This window comes from Saprolegnia diclina (assembly GCF_000281045.1).
Source record: "Saprolegnia diclina VS20 unplaced genomic scaffold supercont1.65, whole genome shotgun sequence".
NCBI lineage: Eukaryota > Oomycota > Saprolegniomycetes > Saprolegniales > Saprolegniaceae > Saprolegnia > Saprolegnia diclina.
Window position 1 is genome coordinate 27,283 of NW_008246132.1, and position 17,963 is coordinate 45,245.

A 17,963-nucleotide genomic window follows, 5' to 3' on the forward strand; every position below is an offset into this window, starting at 1 on the left:
AGGCCGTTGGCGTTGTGAGCAGGCGTGGTGCGAGGTAGGGACGCACGTCGCGCGATTTGATCTTAAGCACTCTTGGACGAGGTCATACACCGACGTGATACGCTTGAGGAGGCGTGGAATGAGCTCGTCGATCGAGCGGTAGCCCATGCCCTTGTGGAAGACATCAAACGTATCACTGGCCGCGCGGCGGACCTCGGACAGTGCGTTGCAAAGGGCATCTTCGAGCGCCACGACAAACCTCTCGACGAAATCTTCGAGCTGCTTCTTGGGCGAGCACTGGATGACCTCGGCAAGACCCAAGCAGTAGCCCAGGCGCATACCGGCGGGGTTCATCAGGTCGAGGCTCGCGCGCAGGATCGGACCAACCTCGGGCATGACGCAGTACACCAAGTCGCCAAGGAGCGAGATCGACGACTCACGAATGCGCCAGTTGTCGTCGAAGATACCGGCCTCGAGCGCAGGCAAGATGTCCTTTCTGTTCGAAAGCGCGTAGGAATTGAAGACGATCGAGCCAGCGTGCATGGCAACGTCGCGGTAACCGTCTGACTCGTTGGAGAGACTCTCGAGATCAAGCTCGTCCGAGCCATGGCACGAGGTGCGCGAAGTGGCTCTGGCCCTTGGCGAGCATACCACGGGCTTTGAACGAACCCGTGCGGCACTCAGGAATCGAGCGAGCAGCAGCGTCTGCCGGCAGATGGTGTCGAGGTACAGCGCGAGGTCCTTGGCGTCGTTGACCATCGAGCACGTGTTGTCGAAAATAAGTGCAGCCTTCTTCGTCTCCGAGATGCGGTCTGTCAAGCCGCGCAGAAGCATGGGCATCACAAGCGCAAGCAATGGTGCGTCGATTAAGTGCACAAACATCATCGACTGCAGCGCTTGCATCGCGTCCGTCGTCCTGCGGTTCGGGTCTTGCATGTTGGCGATACGAACCGAGAGATATAAGCTCATGATGAAATTACGTGGTCGCGCGAGAGGATCTCTGTCTTGGCGCAGTGCTCGAGCCGAGGTGCGCCAGCATGCCTCTGTCAGCCTCCATGTCATTGTGGCGGTGCATGACCGGTGCGCCAAACGCATCGCACTTGGCCATGAGCGTCGACGCAATCGTGTCGGGAAACTGCTGCATGCCGTTGGCCAGCGCCGCAGCGGGCGCGTCCGAAAGCGGCGAGATGCGACTTGATCTCGGCGCCATTTTCAAAGCGAGCGACAAAAATTGTCGAGAGCATCGGCCAATGTCGCCTTGGCGTCCTCACCTTTGTCGTCACATGGCGCTTTGTGTATTGCCTTTCGGCTCACTTGGCGAGCCTGTACGAGCGTCGAGAGCAAGCATGCTCTTGTGCAACAAGCGCTGCCGACGCGCCTCGAGCTCTTCCTTGCTATTCTCGACCTTCTTGGTTGTCGCGCTCGGGTCGGCGGCTCACTTCCGCGCGAGATTTTCACAGACCTGCGCCTCCAAGCGGCCTTCTACGTCTTGGTGTACAGAGCGTCGTCCGCGCGCAGCCAATGTCGGCGTCGCCGCTTTAAACGTTGGTAATTGTTGGTGTCTCGAGCGTCGTGGCCACGTGCGACTGAATGAGGTTGCTCAAGAGGAGCGCTTCGCGAAGCGTCGCAATAGCACACTGCGCGCCCAAGGTGCGATGCGGCGTGAAGCCACTCATTTCATTTCGACTCTTGACACGATGGGACGAAGCGCCTACGTGACGGAAGGTGTGACGAGTGTCAAGTCAAAGTCCTCGCTCTACAGCCAGTGGCGGCGCTTGTACCAGCACGCAGTTACGATCGGAGGCCTCCTTGTCCTTCCGCTCATTGCCAGCGACGCGATCGTCAACAACTGGGCCATCAACGCGTACCTGGGCGACGGAAAGTTCTTCTTCACGCCGATCGCAGCCGCCCAAAATGCGCAGCAGCTCAACGCGCAGTACAGCTACGCGAAGAGCCTCGGCGTCCACGACCTCTCCAAGATCGGTCAATGGATCGCCAACTCCACCGTTGTCCGCCTCGTCACCGAGAGTGACGACGTGTACGTCATCAACGCCGGGGAGTTTCCCCTGACAGGGGCGACCAACCTGTGTCCGATATTTGCCCAAACGTACGAAATCTCAAGCGTTGGCAAAGTCCGGCTAGCGCTCGCGTCCGACTCGGTGACGTTCTACCGCGGCAACGCGCTCACGCATCTTTTTACCGATGACGCCGAGGCCAACTTGGGCACCTCATCGATGAAGTCCACCGAGTTGTTCGATCTCGGCTATGTGCCTGGACGCACCGGCACGGACCTCCGCTTCACGCACGATGTGTTTGTTCAAAATACTTCCCAGCCGCAATCCCAGATCGTGAAATTTTACCGCATCTTCCCCCGGACGTACTGCACCGGGTGTGCGCCGACAGCGGAGCTCGGGCACAGCGTATGCAATTTTACCTATGTCTACAACGACTCGTTAAAGGCGCTTCGCGTGACCAACAGCACTTTTGTGCCCGGCTCGACGTACTTTCTCGGGCTCATGATCTCGCACACGGCGTTCGGCGTCGCGGCGCTCTACATCAAGCTCACTGCGATCGCGATCGCGATCGGCGGGTACCTCGCCGGTCGACGCACCGTCCAGTGGCTTGAAATCGACCCAACCAGAGTCGACGGAATCGGTACACGCGCTCTTCGCGTCATCCTACCCAAGCTCTTTCCGTACCAGAGCTATGCGCTGAGCTACGCGTCGTTCTGCTACAACTCGGATTTGTTTGTGCTTTTGTATGCGCTCTCGGTGCTCCTCGACCTCAACAGCTCGTTCATCTTTGTCCGCGAAGTCCACGTGTACAATAATCTGGCGCCGCAATTCCTCTACTCGCTGCAAATGTTTTCGCTCTCGAGCCGGCTTCTCTGGGTCAACTGCGCCTTTCTCAAGCTCCTAAAGATATTCTGGAGCTTGGTGAGCACCGCGTCGTACAATGGCCAGAGCGCGCTCATGGGTTTTTTCAATTTGTCGTCGACCACGTCCGTGTACCTCAGCGCCGTCCTCCTCTTTTACGTACCAGCGTACATCGAGTACAACAACTCGGTCGCGACGTCCATTCGCAACGTCAACGAAAGCATCGACGGCATCCGCGTCCGCGTCTTTGACGGGTTTTACCTCCGCGTGCTCTCGTCCGTCGGCGTCGGCCTCGTTCTCAACGTCCTCTTTGTCACGGCCGTGGACCGGCTCTGGAATTGGCGCTACTGGCAGCTGCTCGCGAAAAACTCACTCGCGCGCCAAGCCATGTACAACAGCAGCTCGATCGTGTGCGACTTTGTCGACGGTATCGAGCCCGACGCGGACGACCGCAGCGCTGCATCGTCGATCATGTGCCGCGCGCGCCGCTTGAGCACGCTACAGTGGTTTTTCATGAGCCATTTGACGTGTTTTGGCTTGCCAGAGAAGAAGCTCCGGGCCAAGAAGCTCTCGCTCGTCAATGTCAAGCAGCACCCCACGGCCAATTCAAGCACGCGGTCCAACTCGATCACGTATCCGACGGCGCTGCCGCTGCCTGTATCCGTGCCGGATGATGGTGCGTACATGGTGGTGCAGGACGGCGACCACAACATCCACCTCCTCGACGGCCAGCTCAACGACGTAACGAGCCTCGTGTACAATATCAAGGTCCTCAAGAATACGACTGTCACCGTCAAGTAAGACAGCCGACTGCCTTCCAGACTGCTTATCCAGCTACAACTATAAAAATGTACATGTTTTGCTAGTACGTACTACTACATGTACATGCAATATCTGCCGACATCATGTTCGCAGCCGTACTTTAAGAAAATCACGGTTCCACACCTCGGCAGTAGGTTTACTGTTTATTACGGTATCTCACGAGACGCGCACGCGGGGCCCGGCACACTCGACCAGCGCCTCGCACAACCACAAATAGCCGGCTATTAAAACAGGTTAGCATAGTCGGCTATTAAAACAGGTTAGCATAGTCGGCTTGTCCAGGTGGACTCCCGGTCGGTCGTGTTCGTAGCAACTTGCGCTTGGAAGTTCCTGGAAGCCACTCACGATGGACACAAGCGCCAGCTCGGAGGCCGCGTGATGGCTATGCTTATTTCTCTGTCTAAGCAACACCCCCTCGAGTGTTTTCCTAGTCTTTTTTATTTTGCGCTCCATCACGACACTAAACGTGTCCAGAAACGCCATGCGTTGGTACCACGTGGTCCAGAGCCGTGGATGTCAATCCACCGGAGCAGGCGCTTCTGGCCGTGGCGCGCCGCCTGGTCTCTCGCCGCGCTCAAGTCCACGCGTTTCGACAAGTGGGGCGAGAACGACGCATACAAGGACTCGAGCGCATCAATATCGCCGGCGTCGAGCAGCTTGTTAGCTTTGATGTGGCAGTTGTCGGCCGTCACTGGGTCCGGCACCCGCACCGGTACGTGGTTCAAGTGAAACGCGTCGTGGAGCCAACGGACAGTGTCGTGGCGGTCAGCGCCTGCTGCTGCTGCCATGGCGGCCGCGAAGCCCACGGCGCCAAGAGTAGCAAAGAGCCACTGCACGTTGGCGAGCGATCCGCACCCACAGGCCTGAAGCAGAAAAGCGTCGTCCACGCCCGCACGGTCCAAAAATGACCGCATCCCTGACGCCGTGTCAACGTCAACAATAGCGTTGACCAGAACTTCGTCAATCGCTGCCGCTTGGTCAAGTGCCATGGTTGTATCCGCGCGCAAGACACCGCGGAGCACCGACTGCAGCTTCTCGACCGTCTCGTGGCGCGCCGCAGCAAGAAGCAGTTGGAGGTGGAGAGTTCGGGGCAATGCGCGCACTGCCGTCACAATCTCGGCGTCTGTCGCGTCGAGCACGAGCGTCGGGTACAACTCGTAGTCGTAAAAGAGCTTGGCGGTGGCACTCGCATCAAGCGCTTCCCAGTCCACCTTGGCGTCGACAAGGTGCTGAAGCGCTTGAACATGGCCGCGCCCAGGAATGGTCGTAGCTTCCCACTCGAAATACACCCACGTTTTTTTTAGGGTGCACGGTCCGTGATGCAGCAGTCGTCGCACGACACCAGCGTGGCCGCGCGTGAGTGCCGCCGTGAGCGCTGTCTGCATCGAATGCGACGGCGTCCAGTGCACGGCCGTGTAGTCGGGCGACCCGGTTGAGAGCTCGCACGTGAACAAGTAGTCGACGACATCGTCGTGGCCGTTCGTGGCAGCGGCAACCAGCGCGTGCCACACGATTGCATGACCGGATGCGCGCAACCAATGCAGGATCTCGAGATGGCCGTTGGCTGCAGCGACGCAGACGGCCGAGTACGTGTTGGTCATCTCCGAGCCAAAGTGAACTTGGGGCTCAACGACGGAAGGGTTGGCGAGCGCGAGGTTCTGGGCGACGTCGAGGTGGCCCGCCGCAATCGCAAGTAAAAAGCTCCCAGGCGTGACGAGCTCGGCATCGGATGCGATGAATAGCGCGATGAGCCGCCAGTGGCCTTCAAGGATCGCAAAGTGGAATGGGAGCTGGTCTTCTTGGTGTGGAAACGTGAGAAATAGATTTTCCGTGTCGGCGCAGTCGGGCTCCAAGCGCTTGGTGAAGAAGGGCAGCGAGCGAAAGCGCGCGGGCAGCGGCCTGAGAATGGCGGAAAACTCCTTGCCGCCATACTCGGTATCGTCGGTCACATAGTAGTCAAACTGGACAGAGTCGCAGAGTTGACGGACCTCGCGTACAGCCCCCGACAGACCGCGCTGAAAACTTACGATGACGCGCCAAAGATCATGGGCTGTCAGCGCTCGACGGGTCATTTTGCAAACTGACGTGCAAGGTTGGCGATGACACACCATCACTCACCTAGTGGAACAATCACTCAGTGCCCTTGTAGCCGGTTAATGTAACCGGCTTCACGGATGTCTTACCACACGCAATTAGCGCGCCCGATTTCGGCCTTGCACAATGCACGGCTTTATCTGCTCTGGGCCAATGAGAGCGCATCATTGAGATCATTTTGTCCCAGGTTCCTTTTTCGTCCGGGCGCCGGACCGTCCGGGTGACCGGATAAAGTCCGGATAAAAAACCCGGACCGTCCGGGTGGTTTGACAGGGACTAAAAAAAGGATATCCTAGAAAAGCCTAAAAAAATATTTTTTCGTTTTTGGACGGATGCCGTCCACCAGCCATTCATTCCTCAAAACGCTACCCAGAACAATAATGACCATCGCCTCGACGGCAATGGCCGGCTAGCCCTCTGCCGGCGCATCATGTGGAGCAGCCACGGCGCACGCCCATGCGCGTACCACTACGACCGACGATGCCGACGACCACGCCGATCCAGCCACGAACACTACTACCACGCTACCGACGCCGATGCCAGTGCGGCCAGTACAGCGACCGACGCCGATGCCAGTGCGGCCAGTACAGCGACCGACGCCGACGCCAGTGCCACAACCCACGCCATTGCGGCCGACGACATACGCCGTTGCGTCCCACGCCGCCGCTACCGTTGAATTGCGGCGACGACGACCGGTGCTGTTGCGTTGCGGCGACGACGACCGACGCCAACGCTGTGACGACGACCGACGCCAACGCTGCGACTGCGACCGACTGTGAAAAGTTGGCTCGCCGTCGTGGAAATGTAGATGATTGCAACTGCAGGCTCGAACCACAACCAACATTCGTGTAAATGTAATGCGACCACGTCTTGACTTGTATTCATGTTCCATAACGCCGATAAGTTCCGGAACGGTGTGCAACAGCTCGACCGTCTTTTCAGCTTTGAGGTCTGCAAAATTGGCAGCAAGGGTCAAGGTCGACGCCGGGTTACCCAAGATTCAGCAACCGCACTCTTTCTTGAATCGCTCGCACACTCGACCGCTCAGTTAACGTAACGTTGTATAACAACTCGAACCAAATTGCTGCGAGCGACGACAGAGCATCGGCCCAGAAAAGCCTGCGCACCGTAGCGCAGCGGAGGTTGGGCGTTGGCTTTTGTGCAGGCCGTGCCTTGGCGACGAGTGAGCCCCGGTCTTTCCCGTTAAAGGAATTCATTATCGATGGGTCGCCCAGGTGGAGGCGGGTAGGCCCGCAGGGCCGCGCCGACCCTGGTGCGAAAAGAACCTAAAAATGTTATCAGTGCCACCGGCACGATCCGCGCGCGAGACCTTGTTATCTGGATTCGGCCTGAGCGCAGTTTCGTCGGACGACCGAGGTGCTCTGGTTGCGCCCCCGACACAAAGCACGATCTCATAGATTAAGTTAGCGCGAGTACGCTATGCATAAGAAACGCAATGTTCATTTTCCAATGTCCAACTTTCAGTTTCTTCGGTCATGCGCATCTGAAGGACGGCATGCCAATATCGAAAATTTTACGAGTTCCATCGCTAAATCGGCCAAGTGCTGGAGCCAGGGATTTCTCAATTTTCGCACGTTTTTCAAAAAAAATATTTCAGGACTTCAGGACTTCCGAATCCCTAAAACTATTATCCGGATCAAACCGGTCGCCCGGACAGTCCGGGTACTTTTATCCGGACGTTATCCGGACACCCGGACGGTCCGGCGCCCGGACAGGAGTGGGGCTTGATTTTGTCCAACCAGATACACCGAGAGTTAGTACAGGGAAGGACAGCACATTATTAATCGCATTTGGGCTGGCACTACGAGGCTCCTCCCACCTGTACTCTCTTGATGGTGCTTCGGTGGGTCTCACTCGCGACCCTGGCACGGCTGCTGACGAAGCCAAAGATCGTGGGGACGTAGCCTTCTCGGACTGTTGCCACGCTCCAAGCAAATCGCAATTCAGCGCTCGAGCAACTTGGCGAGCCAATGACGCTGCGGAATCCACGCTCTTATATTTTGCTTTCAAGTAGGGAATGGTTGCAGGTGGGGTCGTCGGCTGACCTTTCTTGATTCCACCAATCACAACCCTGCCTCCGGATCGAAGCGGCGCGGCCACTCACTTGTTGGCAAAGAAAAGTCGCAAGCGCACTCTCAGATCGTAGTGATGATCGCCGACATCAAGGGCTACCACGGCGTCATGTCCGTAGCGTGTCTCAAGCAGTGGCACACCCTCGGGGCTACGACGCTGGCGGCGACCAACACCAACAACGAAAACGTCACGGACAAGCACCAGTGGGTCGCGGTGGTCGATGGCCCGATCGAGATCTACGCGCCGCTCAGCCATGTGGCCCGTCTCGTGACCGTCGTGCAAAGAGCGTATTTTTGTGCAGTATTTGCCAACAAGGCTCTGCTCGCCAGCCTTCGCGACGCCAACGCGCCGCCGCTGCCCGTGCACCAGTTGCACATTCTCGAGAAGAACGCGCAGTGCCGTATGTCCATCGAAGGGGTCATGCACTGCTTAGGCAACGCTGGGATCGAGAGCGCATTCGTGACGTGCGCCGGCAACCGCTCGCCCATCGCAGGCACCGGTTCGCTGTTCCACCGCCACTGCGCCTGGGAGCGCGCTCGGCCGTCACCGGTCAATGACCACCCCTTCAGCATCGACCTTGGCACCAACGTCGTGGACCATCTGGAGACGCTCGGCATCGAGCTCTCCGATGCCTCCTACTACTTGATTGGTCTTGACCCGACCAAGCAAAGCCTCTACGTGGACCAGGACACGGAGCTCCGGACCATCCTGCAGACCATGGGGGGCGACAGACCGCTCGGGTACATTGTCCGCACGTTCGAGACGCCCAAGGCGCTTGGCTACAAGGATACGAGCGGCGCGTCGCAGGTTGTCCTAGTCGTAAACGGGTGGTCTTGACATGTGTCGTAGACGGTGCTTGTCACCAAGATGAAGATCTTTCCCGATATCCTGGACATGCTTGAGGGGCAGAACTACCATCGTGCGCAAACAGTCTCGAGAACGACCACGTACCGCCAACTCCAGCGCATGCGCCAGGACGGAATCGACTACATCGACGAGGTCTCGGCCAACGACTTCGCGCTGCTGCGCCACATGGCAGGGGCTCGCGTCGAGTTTACGGTCCAAGTCGAGCCGGCGTCCTACGACAACGACGCGCTCCCGACCATCGTCAACGTCTGCATGACCGAGCTCGTCCAGCCGTTCTTCAAGGACTGCTTCAAGGTCATCGATGGCTCACGTGATGGTTGCTGAGAAAGTTGGCGTTGTAGGCTGTGTCTCTGCGCGACTACAAGGAGAATCTCATGGCGTGGGTGCGCTTCCTCAAGCCCTCTGGCACGGCGCAGCACGGTAATCGACCGACCGAAGAGCTCCTCACGCGCTTCGCCGCCTTCCTCAACGCCCACGGCTACTATGTAAGTGAGAACGCGTCGCTCTACGATGCGTACGCGGCGAGCGCCCAAAACCCCAGCACCAACGACGAAGGTTAAGACGCAATCGTGGCATCCCGCGCTAGCAATTTCAATTCGATAATACCTCCTAATACCAACCAAGCCTGTCCGTAGTTGCTGCGTTGACCGAAGCAAGCAATAGTGATCTAGGTTCACATCAAGCAGACACGTTCGCCGCAGCAGGTCTTCGGCTAGCTCCAGGAGACGCATGAGCGCTGCAGCTGCTGGGTGTGTGCAACCATCGCATACAGTACAGTTGTGGGGCACTCGGTGTGAGCCTAGCCCAAGTCAACACTACTAAGCTAGGCCAGGCTTCGTATGTTTTGTCCTACGGGAGAGGCCCGTTGATGGGGGACTGTACAGCCAGTGGCAGCAGTCGGACGCTGCCACTTTGCGTTGTGCTTTGTGGTACACTCATTCTCTGTCTCGTGTGTTGCGGTTGGTTGGAATATCGTGCGCTGGTGCTGCCAGCAAATAACCGGTTTCGCCCAATGGCCTTGCTTCTTTCGATTCTTTTTGGCCAATGAACACGCGAGACCTCTCGACCGCATGCGAGCGCAGCATACAAACACCAAGTGTAAGAAAAACCCATAAAACGCCATTTCCCGTTGGCAGGCATGCTGGTGACGTTCGTCGTGGACACGAGCGCGTCCATGGCGCAGAAGAGCGCGTGTGGCATGTCGCTCCTCGACTTTGCCAAGTCTCTGGTCGAGACGATGGCCAAGAAGCTGCTCGCGCGCAGCCTCAACCGCGTCAACTACATGCACTTCATGCTCGTGACCTTCAGCGGCGTCGTCGTCGGCATGGAGCACTCGACCAACCGCGACCTCTTCTACCGCGAGCTCAAGTACCTCGAGGCGCGCGACTTGAGCGACGTCGGCGGCGCGCTCTCGACGGCCTTCGACTTGATCAACCGCGAGCGCGCCAAGATCTTTTGCGACAACTACGGCCTCGGGCGCCTGCCCTTCAACGCGCATATGTCGCACGTCGTGCTCATCACGGACGCCGGCGCGCTCACGACGCTCGACGGCGTGCAGCCCGACCTCGTCGTGCCGCCCACGAGCCTCTCGGCGCTCGACCTCACGCGCCAGCCCTTTCGCTGGGACCAGGTACCTATCGACGTATCATTCGTTCGCAGCTCATGCGCGTACGTAGCGCCTCTTTACGTTTGCCGTCCAGCTCTCGGCCGAGTCGCTCACGAGCAAGGCGCCGGCAATCAACCCGCCGTTCTACTCGTCGCTCTGCGAAGAGACGGGCGGGACGCTGCACCTCTTTACAAACGGCCGCGTGACCAAGCCGATGCTCGAGAAAGAGTGCGCCCTCGCTGCCATCACGCTTGTCCTCATTGTCTCCTAGGGTCGAGTCGATCATTGCGCGCATGAAGCCCGGCGTGCTCGTCAAGTTTGCGTGCGACGGCTCGGACGGCGAGACGTTCGCGCCGACGAAGAACGCACTCACGCCCAGCGCGACGCTCGGCCGCGACTACTCGTGGCCGATCCCGGAGGCGTTCTGGGTCGACCGCAACACGACGAGCCTCGGCCTTCGCGACGCGCACCCAACGCTCGTCTATAGGCGGTCGGTCGAGTCGCCGACGGACGCTGCGACCAACCAGCTCGTGCTCGACACGCTCAAGTTCCCGACCGACTCGTATCTGATCGAGTCGACTTTGAACCCGTCGCCGCCACGGGGCGCGCGCTGGCTTGTGTACATGGCCAACTCGAAGGGCGACGGCCGGCTGGGCGAGCCGTTTGGGTTTCTGCGTACGACGGCCGCGGCCACGCACCTCGTCCTGTTGCCGTACAACTACCCGGTACTCTTTTCGCTGCTCGTGGACGCGGCGCGGCAGCACCAGCCGACGACGCCGGCGAATGCGTGGCTCTTTCAGGCGAAGACCATGTCGCCAAGCTGGAAGGACGCGTTCTCGACGTACGTCCTGAGCTGCCCGAGCTACTACAGCCTCCCGCTGCGCAAGATCCTCAAGCGCTACAACCTCCACGAGCTCGTGCCGGAACTGCCCGAGAACGGACGTTGCTACCAGGTAAACTCATTTGCCACATCTGAAGCTCTCATCGGGACTAGGTGACCAACCACCTCACGCGTATGAAGGACGTGGCGATGGTCGAGAGCAGCGAGAAGCCGTCGGCGCGCCCAACGAGCAGCAGCAACCACGTCTCTCCCCACTCGACGCCGTCGCAGTCGCCGTTCCGGACGACAAAGGAGGTGGTGACGGTCCAAGCGCCGGGCCTCCTCACGCGGACGCAGCTGCTGCAGGCGCACGCGGCGCAGCGCCGGACGGTGGCTCCGTCGCGGGAGGTGGCGCGGGCGACCGAGTGGACCGGGACCCTCGCGCGCCTGGCGCCGAGCGCGTCGACCTTGGCCACCAGTGACCACGCCAAGTTTTCGCTGACGGTCGAGGTCATGTCAGACTACATTCCGACGGTGCTCAGGAACGAGCTGCTCCGCAACCCGTTCTCAGACCCGGAGAAGGACGAGCACACGGTCGAGGGTTCGAAGCGCCGCAAGCTCGAGTTTTCGCTCGGGTCGCCGTACAAGAAGTCGGCGACCAAGAAGGGCGACGACCTCATCCTGCAAGGCGAAGCCGCCGACGAGGCCGCGGCACTCGGGTCGCCGTCCTCGAGTCACTCGTCGCGCCGCCAGCGGTCGCGCCAGAAGTACAAGAAGCAATGGAAGACGTCGGGGAAGAGCAGCCCGACGCACCCGTCGCCCACGTCTCCGGAGACGGCGCTGCTCAGCGTCCCGCTGTCCGTGACGGGCGAGGACGCGCAAAAGGTCATGGCCGCGACCGCGACGCGTCTCGGTGTGACGACCAACGACGACGACGACGACGAGAAGCTCCTGAGTCGGCGCGTGTACCACATCATCATTGAGAACAGCAGCGTCTGGAAGGGCGTCGCTGTCCGCATTCGCAGCCGGTCGTTTCAGACCAAGGTACCACATATCGTCTTGCTTGCGTTCTGAGTTGAAGCGGTGTAGGACACGGCCACGGTGCTCAAGGACCTCGGCGAGATCAAGGGCGACAAGGCCGTCCGGCTCGGCTACCTCCACCTCGCGACGGGACTCGCCAAGGCCTTTAAGCGGTCGCTCCTCGTCAAGATGCTCGCCAAGACGGAGGCGTCGCTGCTCCAGGAAGTGTAATCAGTACAAACATCAACAGTCTCTGTTTTGTAGCAAAGCCGACGACGTCGTCGCTCGACAGTCTGCAGACAGCGCTGGTCGAGCGATGCGACGATCAAGGGCCCCTGGACGAGGAGCACTCCAAAGATGTGGGCTCGGGTGCTCGACTCGACGTCTCGGGAGCGCGCGATGCCGCTCCAGGCGGCGGTCACGAGCGCCTTGTCGGTCGTGACGCAAGTAGACGCCATGTCGATCGCCCTTGGTAGCTTTTGGCGCCACATGAGCATGTAGGGAAGCAGAGGTTAGGGTTGGGGTAGGGTGCGACACGCGCGCCCATAAGTCGACGTTGGCGACGTGCTGTGCGTCGGCGTCCGTGGGACCGACAAGCCGAGCCGTCCAGGGCCATCGGCAAATCGTCTTCTGCTCGCTCCAGCACGCGCCCATCACAACCACTTGGACAACCGCTGCACACGGTCAAAATACACTGGCTTGGATTGGTTTCCATACAGTGGATTGGGTTCCAGACAGTGCATGCCTCCAAATCGACAACACAGCATTCATTACGACGACAACAGTGCTCACTCGTTGTCGCTCATCGACGCGTCGTCGTCATCGTCGCCCATCGACGCGTTCTCGTCACCGTCGTCCGTGGCTTCCATCTTGACGGGCGTCTTCTTCTCTTCCGCGTCTTTGGTCTCTTCCTCCTCGTCTTCCTCGTCATCCTCAATCTCAATCGCAGACGAGTCGTCCTCAATCTCAATGGCCGACGCCTCGTCGCTCGAAATCGACGCTTTGAGTTTGGCCGCGGCGGCGCTCTTGGACTGACGCGCCGTCGTCGCCCGCGTCGGCGCCGCACTCGCCTTGGTGCGCGTTTTGCGCGACTTGCGGCTCTCGCCGTCGCTCTCGTCGCTCTCGATCGCGTCGCTCCCGAGCTCCTCCTCTTCCGTGCTATCAGATATCATGTCAGAACGTAGCCGCAAGCAGCCGGCGACGTACACGCTGTCGTTGGCCTCGCGCTTGGGCGCCGCGCGGTACTGCATGCCGCGCTTGTACACGCCCTTGCTCAGCACGTCCTTGCGCGTCCCGACGGCGTTGACCATCTACAGGCATTGACTGAACCTCAGCACACCCGTCCTGCAATACCCAAGTTTGAATCGCATCCGTGAGCTCGCACTTGAACGACTCGCCAAACGCGGCAGCCATCTTGGCCTTGAGCTTTGCATTCTCGGGCACGAGCGTGCACACTTCATCGAGCAAGATGTAGAGCAGCACGTCGTCGGTCGGCGGCGCGTCATCGGTCGGCGGCGCGTCATCGGTCGGCGGTGCGTCATGCGCAGAGACACCTGCTTCGACCTTGACGTCGTCTCGTTTGCGGCTACGTGCGATCGGCGCGTCGTCGTCGTCTTCGGTCTCGTCGTCGTTGGCTGGCGCGTCGACCGACCACTCGAGGTTCTGGAGCAGCGTCCACCACTGGTGCAGGAACTGCTTCTTGGACGCGCGCGCAATCACGTTGGTGACTTCGTGCAACGCGAGCATCTCGACGCAGACCCAGATCGCCACCTTGTTGTGGTGGTTGATGTCGCAGGAGCCGTCCCGCCGCGGGTGCTGCAAGAGCTGCAACAGGTACGGCGCCGCCTCGGCAAACGGCACCGACGACACGCCATAGAGCGCGCGCGACAGCACGTGGTGGCTCGCGCTGCTGATGAGAGCGCAGTCGGCCGCGTGGTAAAACACTGTGAGCATCTGCAGCGTCTCGGAGCAAAAGCCGTGCTCGTCCGAGATGACCATTTCCTTGAGGAACGGGTGGAAGTAGAGCTCCAAGAGGTGTTGCAGCGTCTACAGATCGCGTTCAGTGGAACTTGCAAGTGAAAGAGGAGCACCTCGAGGTCCTGGATGCGGCCGAGCAGGAAGAGCTTGATGAAGCCGCGGACCACGAGCGTCTGCGTCGGCAGGTCCCACTCGTCGAGCTCGCGCTGGTCGACGCAAAAGTAGGTTGCGAGGCCGTCGAGGATCACGCGCGACGTGACAACCTCGTCGTCCTCGACCACCGGAAGCACTTCAAACTGCTTGAACGCTGTGAAAAAGTCGAGGAGAACCTGCACGCATACAGAGAGTGAGTGAGAGTGAGGGCGAGTGAGAGTCGTACTTGGATGCACACGTGCTTCGAGTCGCCGTCTTCGTCGTCGGCGTTGAGGACACGCCAAAACACAATCGCGTGCTTGGCCGCCATGTGCTACAAAGTGTCAATGTATCAACTTGATATGTCGATGGCGTACGCGGTCGAGGAGGCAGTAGAGCCCGAGGCCTTCGAGGCCTTTCTCTCGGAGCGCGGGGATGTCGCTGTCGATCGCGGGCAGAATCATGTGCAGGACGCCGGCGATCGTCGCGTTGCGCAGGTTCTATATCCAAACTTCGTCAGTCGGCCCGAGAACGACAAGTACCTGGCGCGTAAACTGGAGGAGCTTGGCCGCGAGCTCGAGGCAGCGCAGCCACTGCAGCGTCTTGGGCTCTTCGAGCTGCTTCTCGAGGGCGAGCGCTTCGGCCGAGAGGGCGTCGTACGCCTGTGGCGAGAGCGACTCGTCTTCGAGCTGCGCGTCGACAGCGTCGAGGCGCTCCGTGAGCTCGGTCCGCGTCTCGAGGCTCATCGAGTCCATCTCTTGCATTTGGTCGTAGAGGTCGCTCGTGATCTCCGTCATGTACTGGACAAACTCAAACTCGGTCGACCGGCAGATCATCGCGAGCAGCATGACTGCGTCATGGAGCCACTTGGACTCGAACGCGATCGACTGGAAGAACGTTCGGAGAAGGTGGATGAGCTGGCGGCGCCCGACCTCGTCCTGAAAGTCCAGTGCGACGCCCAGCTGCAGCACGTACTGCCCGACGACGAGCACTTGGTCCTTCTCGGCCTCGTCGACGGCGTCGGCGAGCTACGTTGGCGGTTGAAACCTTGATACAAAACAAAATATATACCGAGGTGTGGAGGTGCCGGAGCAGATCGCAGTACGACGAGATAGTCGGCAAAAGCAGCTCGAGCATCTCGTCGTGCTTGATACTTTGATAGTACTGACATTGCTCCTTCCAGAAGAAGGCGTCGGCGACGCTAAGGGCACTCCCAAAGAGCGCCTTGTCCTTGATATTGGGCGTCGAGAGGTCGGTCGCGTGTGTCTTGAGGAGCCATCGACAGAGCGACGAGCACACGGCCGGCGCCTTCTCGATCGTGAGCTGCGACAAGAGCTATTCGAGCGCGATGAGGCACGGCAGCAAAATAACGCTGCTCTACCTCGACGGGCGACCCGTTCACGCGGCGCAGCCACGCGAGCACCATGTCCTGGCACGCCGAGACGACGCTCTCGTCGCGGTCGTTCATGCCCTGGTCCAGCATGTGCACGCGGTCCGACGGTGACAGGATCGCAGCCGTGTCGACCTACCCATTGATGTCACTAGGAGAAGGCCAAGCAGCGCTCTCAGTTACCGTGGCGAGCACCTTGAAGACGGTCGCGCGGACGTCGGGCGAGACGTCGCGGACGCGGATCAAGAGGTCGCCGATCGACGTATTGAGCACGGCGACCTTCTCCGTGGCGGCAACACGGACCTCCCTTCGCGCCAATGTAAGGCCAGGACGTACGGAGACATGCGTACTTGCTCGGGTCGGTCACGGCGAGGCGCAGCACGGCGGTAGAGATCGCTTCGACGTCGTCGACGGAGAGCGTTTGGAGCAGCTGCAAGGCGACGACGCTCGCGGCGCGGATGGTAGGGAACTTGTCTTTCGCGCGCTGCAGTATGATCTTGGCCACGTCCTCCCAGAGTTCGTCGCTACATCCCATCGCATGAGGCCATGGAGTGGGTCAATGGCACGTACGAGATGTCGGTAGCGTGGCCGAGCAAATGGCCCGTGAGCTGCGTGCAGTGGAAGCGGACGTTGCGGTCCTCGGCCTCGCAGCCGCGCAGCGCAAAGCGCACGAAGCGCGCAAAGTCGCCCGGCGCGTAGCTCACGGCGCTGACAATGCGAAGGAGGCGCTCAATGTCCTGGCTCGACCGGCCGCGGCCGTCGTGCTTGAGAGGCCCGACGAGCGCCAGTTGCAGCGCGTGGAGGTAGCAATTGGCGTCGCCATCGTACAGCGCCTGGAGGCTCTGGAGGTTCTTGGACATGTGGAAGCCCGCGTCGTGCTCAGACACGTCGTCCACGACCGCGCCAAGGACCTCGTGCAGGTCGGCCCGCAGCACATCGCCGTCCGCTCCTGCCATGCTGCCGTTGCTTTTTTGAATTAAAAAAAAACAGCCGCCGACATGTTTAAAACAGTCGAAAGCAACACCAAGTTCTTGGTCCAGTCGGTCGGCGCCGATGGCGACGAGTACGATGATGCAAGGCCGCAGCTCAACAATGTCCTAGCTGGAATAATCAATTAGTTAGTAGTCGGAGGGCGGCGCTGACGCGCCTATGCAGGCACTGAATCCGCGCCAGCTTGGCGCCAAGAATTCGGCAAGATACACGGAAAGGTATCGGCGTCAACTTCAAGTGGTCTTCCCCAACGGAACAACATAGTGCACTATAGTCGACTAGAATATACATGAAGGACTAGTATTGGCGACCCTAGTCGCGCGTCTCGCGGTAGCTGGACGCCATCGACAAGGTGCGCACGGCCACGGTTTGCGGGGCATCGAGCAGGCGGCGCACAGCCTCCTTGCGCTGGCGGCGGATCTTTTGCCGTCGGCCAGACGAGATCGCGGAGAAGGTGAGAAGCGTCCAGAGGACGGCCAAGGCCGCGAGGTAGAAGCTTACGCCAAAGCCCCAGCAGCTCCAGTGGCGCCAGGTAGCGCAGGCCACGAGGTTTTGGTTGACGACCTCAATGTCGGTGATGCTGGGCTTGAGCTGGAGGCTCCAAAGCATCAGCACGCAGAGCTGCAAGAAGCCTAGTGAATCCATGACGCAACAACTCCTCAAGCTATAAATGACCGTTGGCCATCGTGGTGAGGCCCGCAACTGTCTCGGCCGCCGTCCACTCGAGAGTGTGGAGCGTGCGCAAGTTGAACGTCAGCGCCACGAGGTTTAACGCGAGCTACCATTAGCTAGTTGGCACGGAGAGCGCAGAAGGACGTACCGTCAACAGATGCAGAACGTGCGTCAAACTCCAGGTCGCGTCGCAGAGCTTGCTTTGGTAGTCGCGCAGCGTGCCGTACATCCAGTTGGGCGCGTTAAAGTCGCTGGCACTACTCGTGTCACTCGTACAGTGGCGAGGAGCAGTCGCTTACCAAAGGGCGCCGTAGCTAACATACGTGGAAGAGGCCAGGAACGGCGTTGTGAGCTGCGATGCGTGCTCGACAGTCGAGTAAAACCCAAAGAGGCCAAAGCCCTGGATGACGTGGACGTTGTTGGGCGCGTCGAACGACTGCGTCAGCCAGAACGGATGCAGCGTCGCAGCAAAGAGGCAGCCGAGGCTGAGCAGAGACAAGGTCGCCGCTAGAGAAGAGAGCAGTGAGAGGCTCGTCCGCGAAGAGCGATGTGAGCGCACCGGTGGCTTGGCTTCGCATCGACTGCGTCAGGATCAAAGGATGTTGGACGATCGATCGCCTGTCC

The 17,963-nt window shown here is 59.9% G+C and overlaps 8 protein-coding genes across 8 annotated transcripts; 3 read left to right on the top strand and 5 right to left on the bottom strand.

The window, feature by feature from the left end:
* On the bottom strand, positions 1 to 921 carry SDRG_13938 (hypothetical protein; the record flags this gene model as incomplete). Its single annotated transcript, XM_008620039.1, has 1 exon — positions 1 to 921. A coding segment is annotated over exon 1 (915 nt), but the record flags the coding sequence as incomplete, so codon positions are not given.
* A 34-nt stretch (positions 922 to 955) lies between these two features.
* SDRG_13939 (hypothetical protein) lies at positions 956 to 1,373 on the bottom strand (the record flags this gene model as incomplete). Its single annotated transcript, XM_008620040.1, has 1 exon — positions 956 to 1,373. Exon 1 carries the CDS (start codon positions 1,187 to 1,189, stop codon positions 956 to 958), a length of 234 nt encoding a protein of 77 aa, XP_008618262.1. The 5' UTR covers positions 1,190 to 1,373.
* Positions 1,374 to 1,676: 303 nt separating this feature from the next.
* SDRG_13940 (hypothetical protein) lies at positions 1,677 to 3,656 on the top strand (the record flags this gene model as incomplete). The annotated part of the gene is made up of 1 exon (XM_008620041.1): positions 1,677 to 3,656. One exon carries the CDS (start codon positions 1,677 to 1,679, stop codon positions 3,654 to 3,656), a length of 1,980 nt encoding a protein of 659 aa, XP_008618263.1.
* A 407-nt stretch (positions 3,657 to 4,063) lies between these two features.
* Positions 4,064 to 5,749, bottom strand: SDRG_13941 (hypothetical protein; the record flags this gene model as incomplete). The annotated part of the gene is made up of 1 exon (XM_008620042.1): positions 4,064 to 5,749. The coding sequence occupies one exon, from the start codon at positions 5,747 to 5,749 to the stop codon at positions 4,130 to 4,132; it is 1,620 nt and encodes a 539-aa protein (XP_008618264.1). The 3' UTR covers positions 4,064 to 4,129.
* A 2,119-nt stretch (positions 5,750 to 7,868) lies between these two features.
* Positions 7,869 to 9,366, top strand: SDRG_13942 (hypothetical protein). The gene is made up of 3 exons (XM_008620043.1): positions 7,869 to 8,672; positions 8,715 to 9,026; positions 9,074 to 9,366. Exons 1-3 carry the CDS (start codon positions 7,941 to 7,943, stop codon positions 9,290 to 9,292), a joined length of 1,263 nt encoding a protein of 420 aa, XP_008618265.1. The 5' UTR covers positions 7,869 to 7,940; the 3' UTR covers positions 9,293 to 9,366.
* A 476-nt stretch (positions 9,367 to 9,842) lies between these two features.
* On the top strand, positions 9,843 to 12,446 carry SDRG_13943 (hypothetical protein). The gene is made up of 5 exons (XM_008620044.1): positions 9,843 to 10,362; positions 10,409 to 10,566; positions 10,610 to 11,291; positions 11,333 to 12,202; positions 12,248 to 12,446. The coding sequence occupies exons 1-5, from the start codon at positions 9,871 to 9,873 to the stop codon at positions 12,407 to 12,409; spliced, it is 2,364 nt and encodes a 787-aa protein (XP_008618266.1). The 5' UTR covers positions 9,843 to 9,870; the 3' UTR covers positions 12,410 to 12,446.
* A 490-nt stretch (positions 12,447 to 12,936) lies between these two features.
* SDRG_13944 (hypothetical protein) lies at positions 12,937 to 16,637 on the bottom strand. The gene is made up of 12 exons (XM_008620045.1): positions 16,248 to 16,637; positions 16,028 to 16,201; positions 15,861 to 15,984; positions 15,669 to 15,812; positions 15,359 to 15,622; positions 14,830 to 15,315; positions 14,665 to 14,787; positions 14,535 to 14,621; positions 14,269 to 14,484; positions 13,532 to 14,224; positions 13,385 to 13,488; positions 12,937 to 13,336 (listed from the first exon to the last, which is right to left on the bottom strand). Exons 1-12 carry the CDS (start codon positions 16,631 to 16,633, stop codon positions 12,967 to 12,969), a joined length of 3,171 nt encoding a protein of 1,056 aa, XP_008618267.1. The 5' UTR covers positions 16,634 to 16,637; the 3' UTR covers positions 12,937 to 12,966.
* A 251-nt stretch (positions 16,638 to 16,888) lies between these two features.
* Positions 16,889 to 17,963, bottom strand: SDRG_13945 (hypothetical protein). The gene is made up of 5 exons (XM_008620046.1): positions 17,899 to 17,963; positions 17,639 to 17,846; positions 17,488 to 17,596; positions 17,343 to 17,445; positions 16,889 to 17,299 (listed from the first exon to the last, which is right to left on the bottom strand). The coding sequence occupies exons 1-5, from the start codon at positions 17,915 to 17,917 to the stop codon at positions 16,980 to 16,982; spliced, it is 759 nt and encodes a 252-aa protein (XP_008618268.1). The 5' UTR covers positions 17,918 to 17,963; the 3' UTR covers positions 16,889 to 16,979.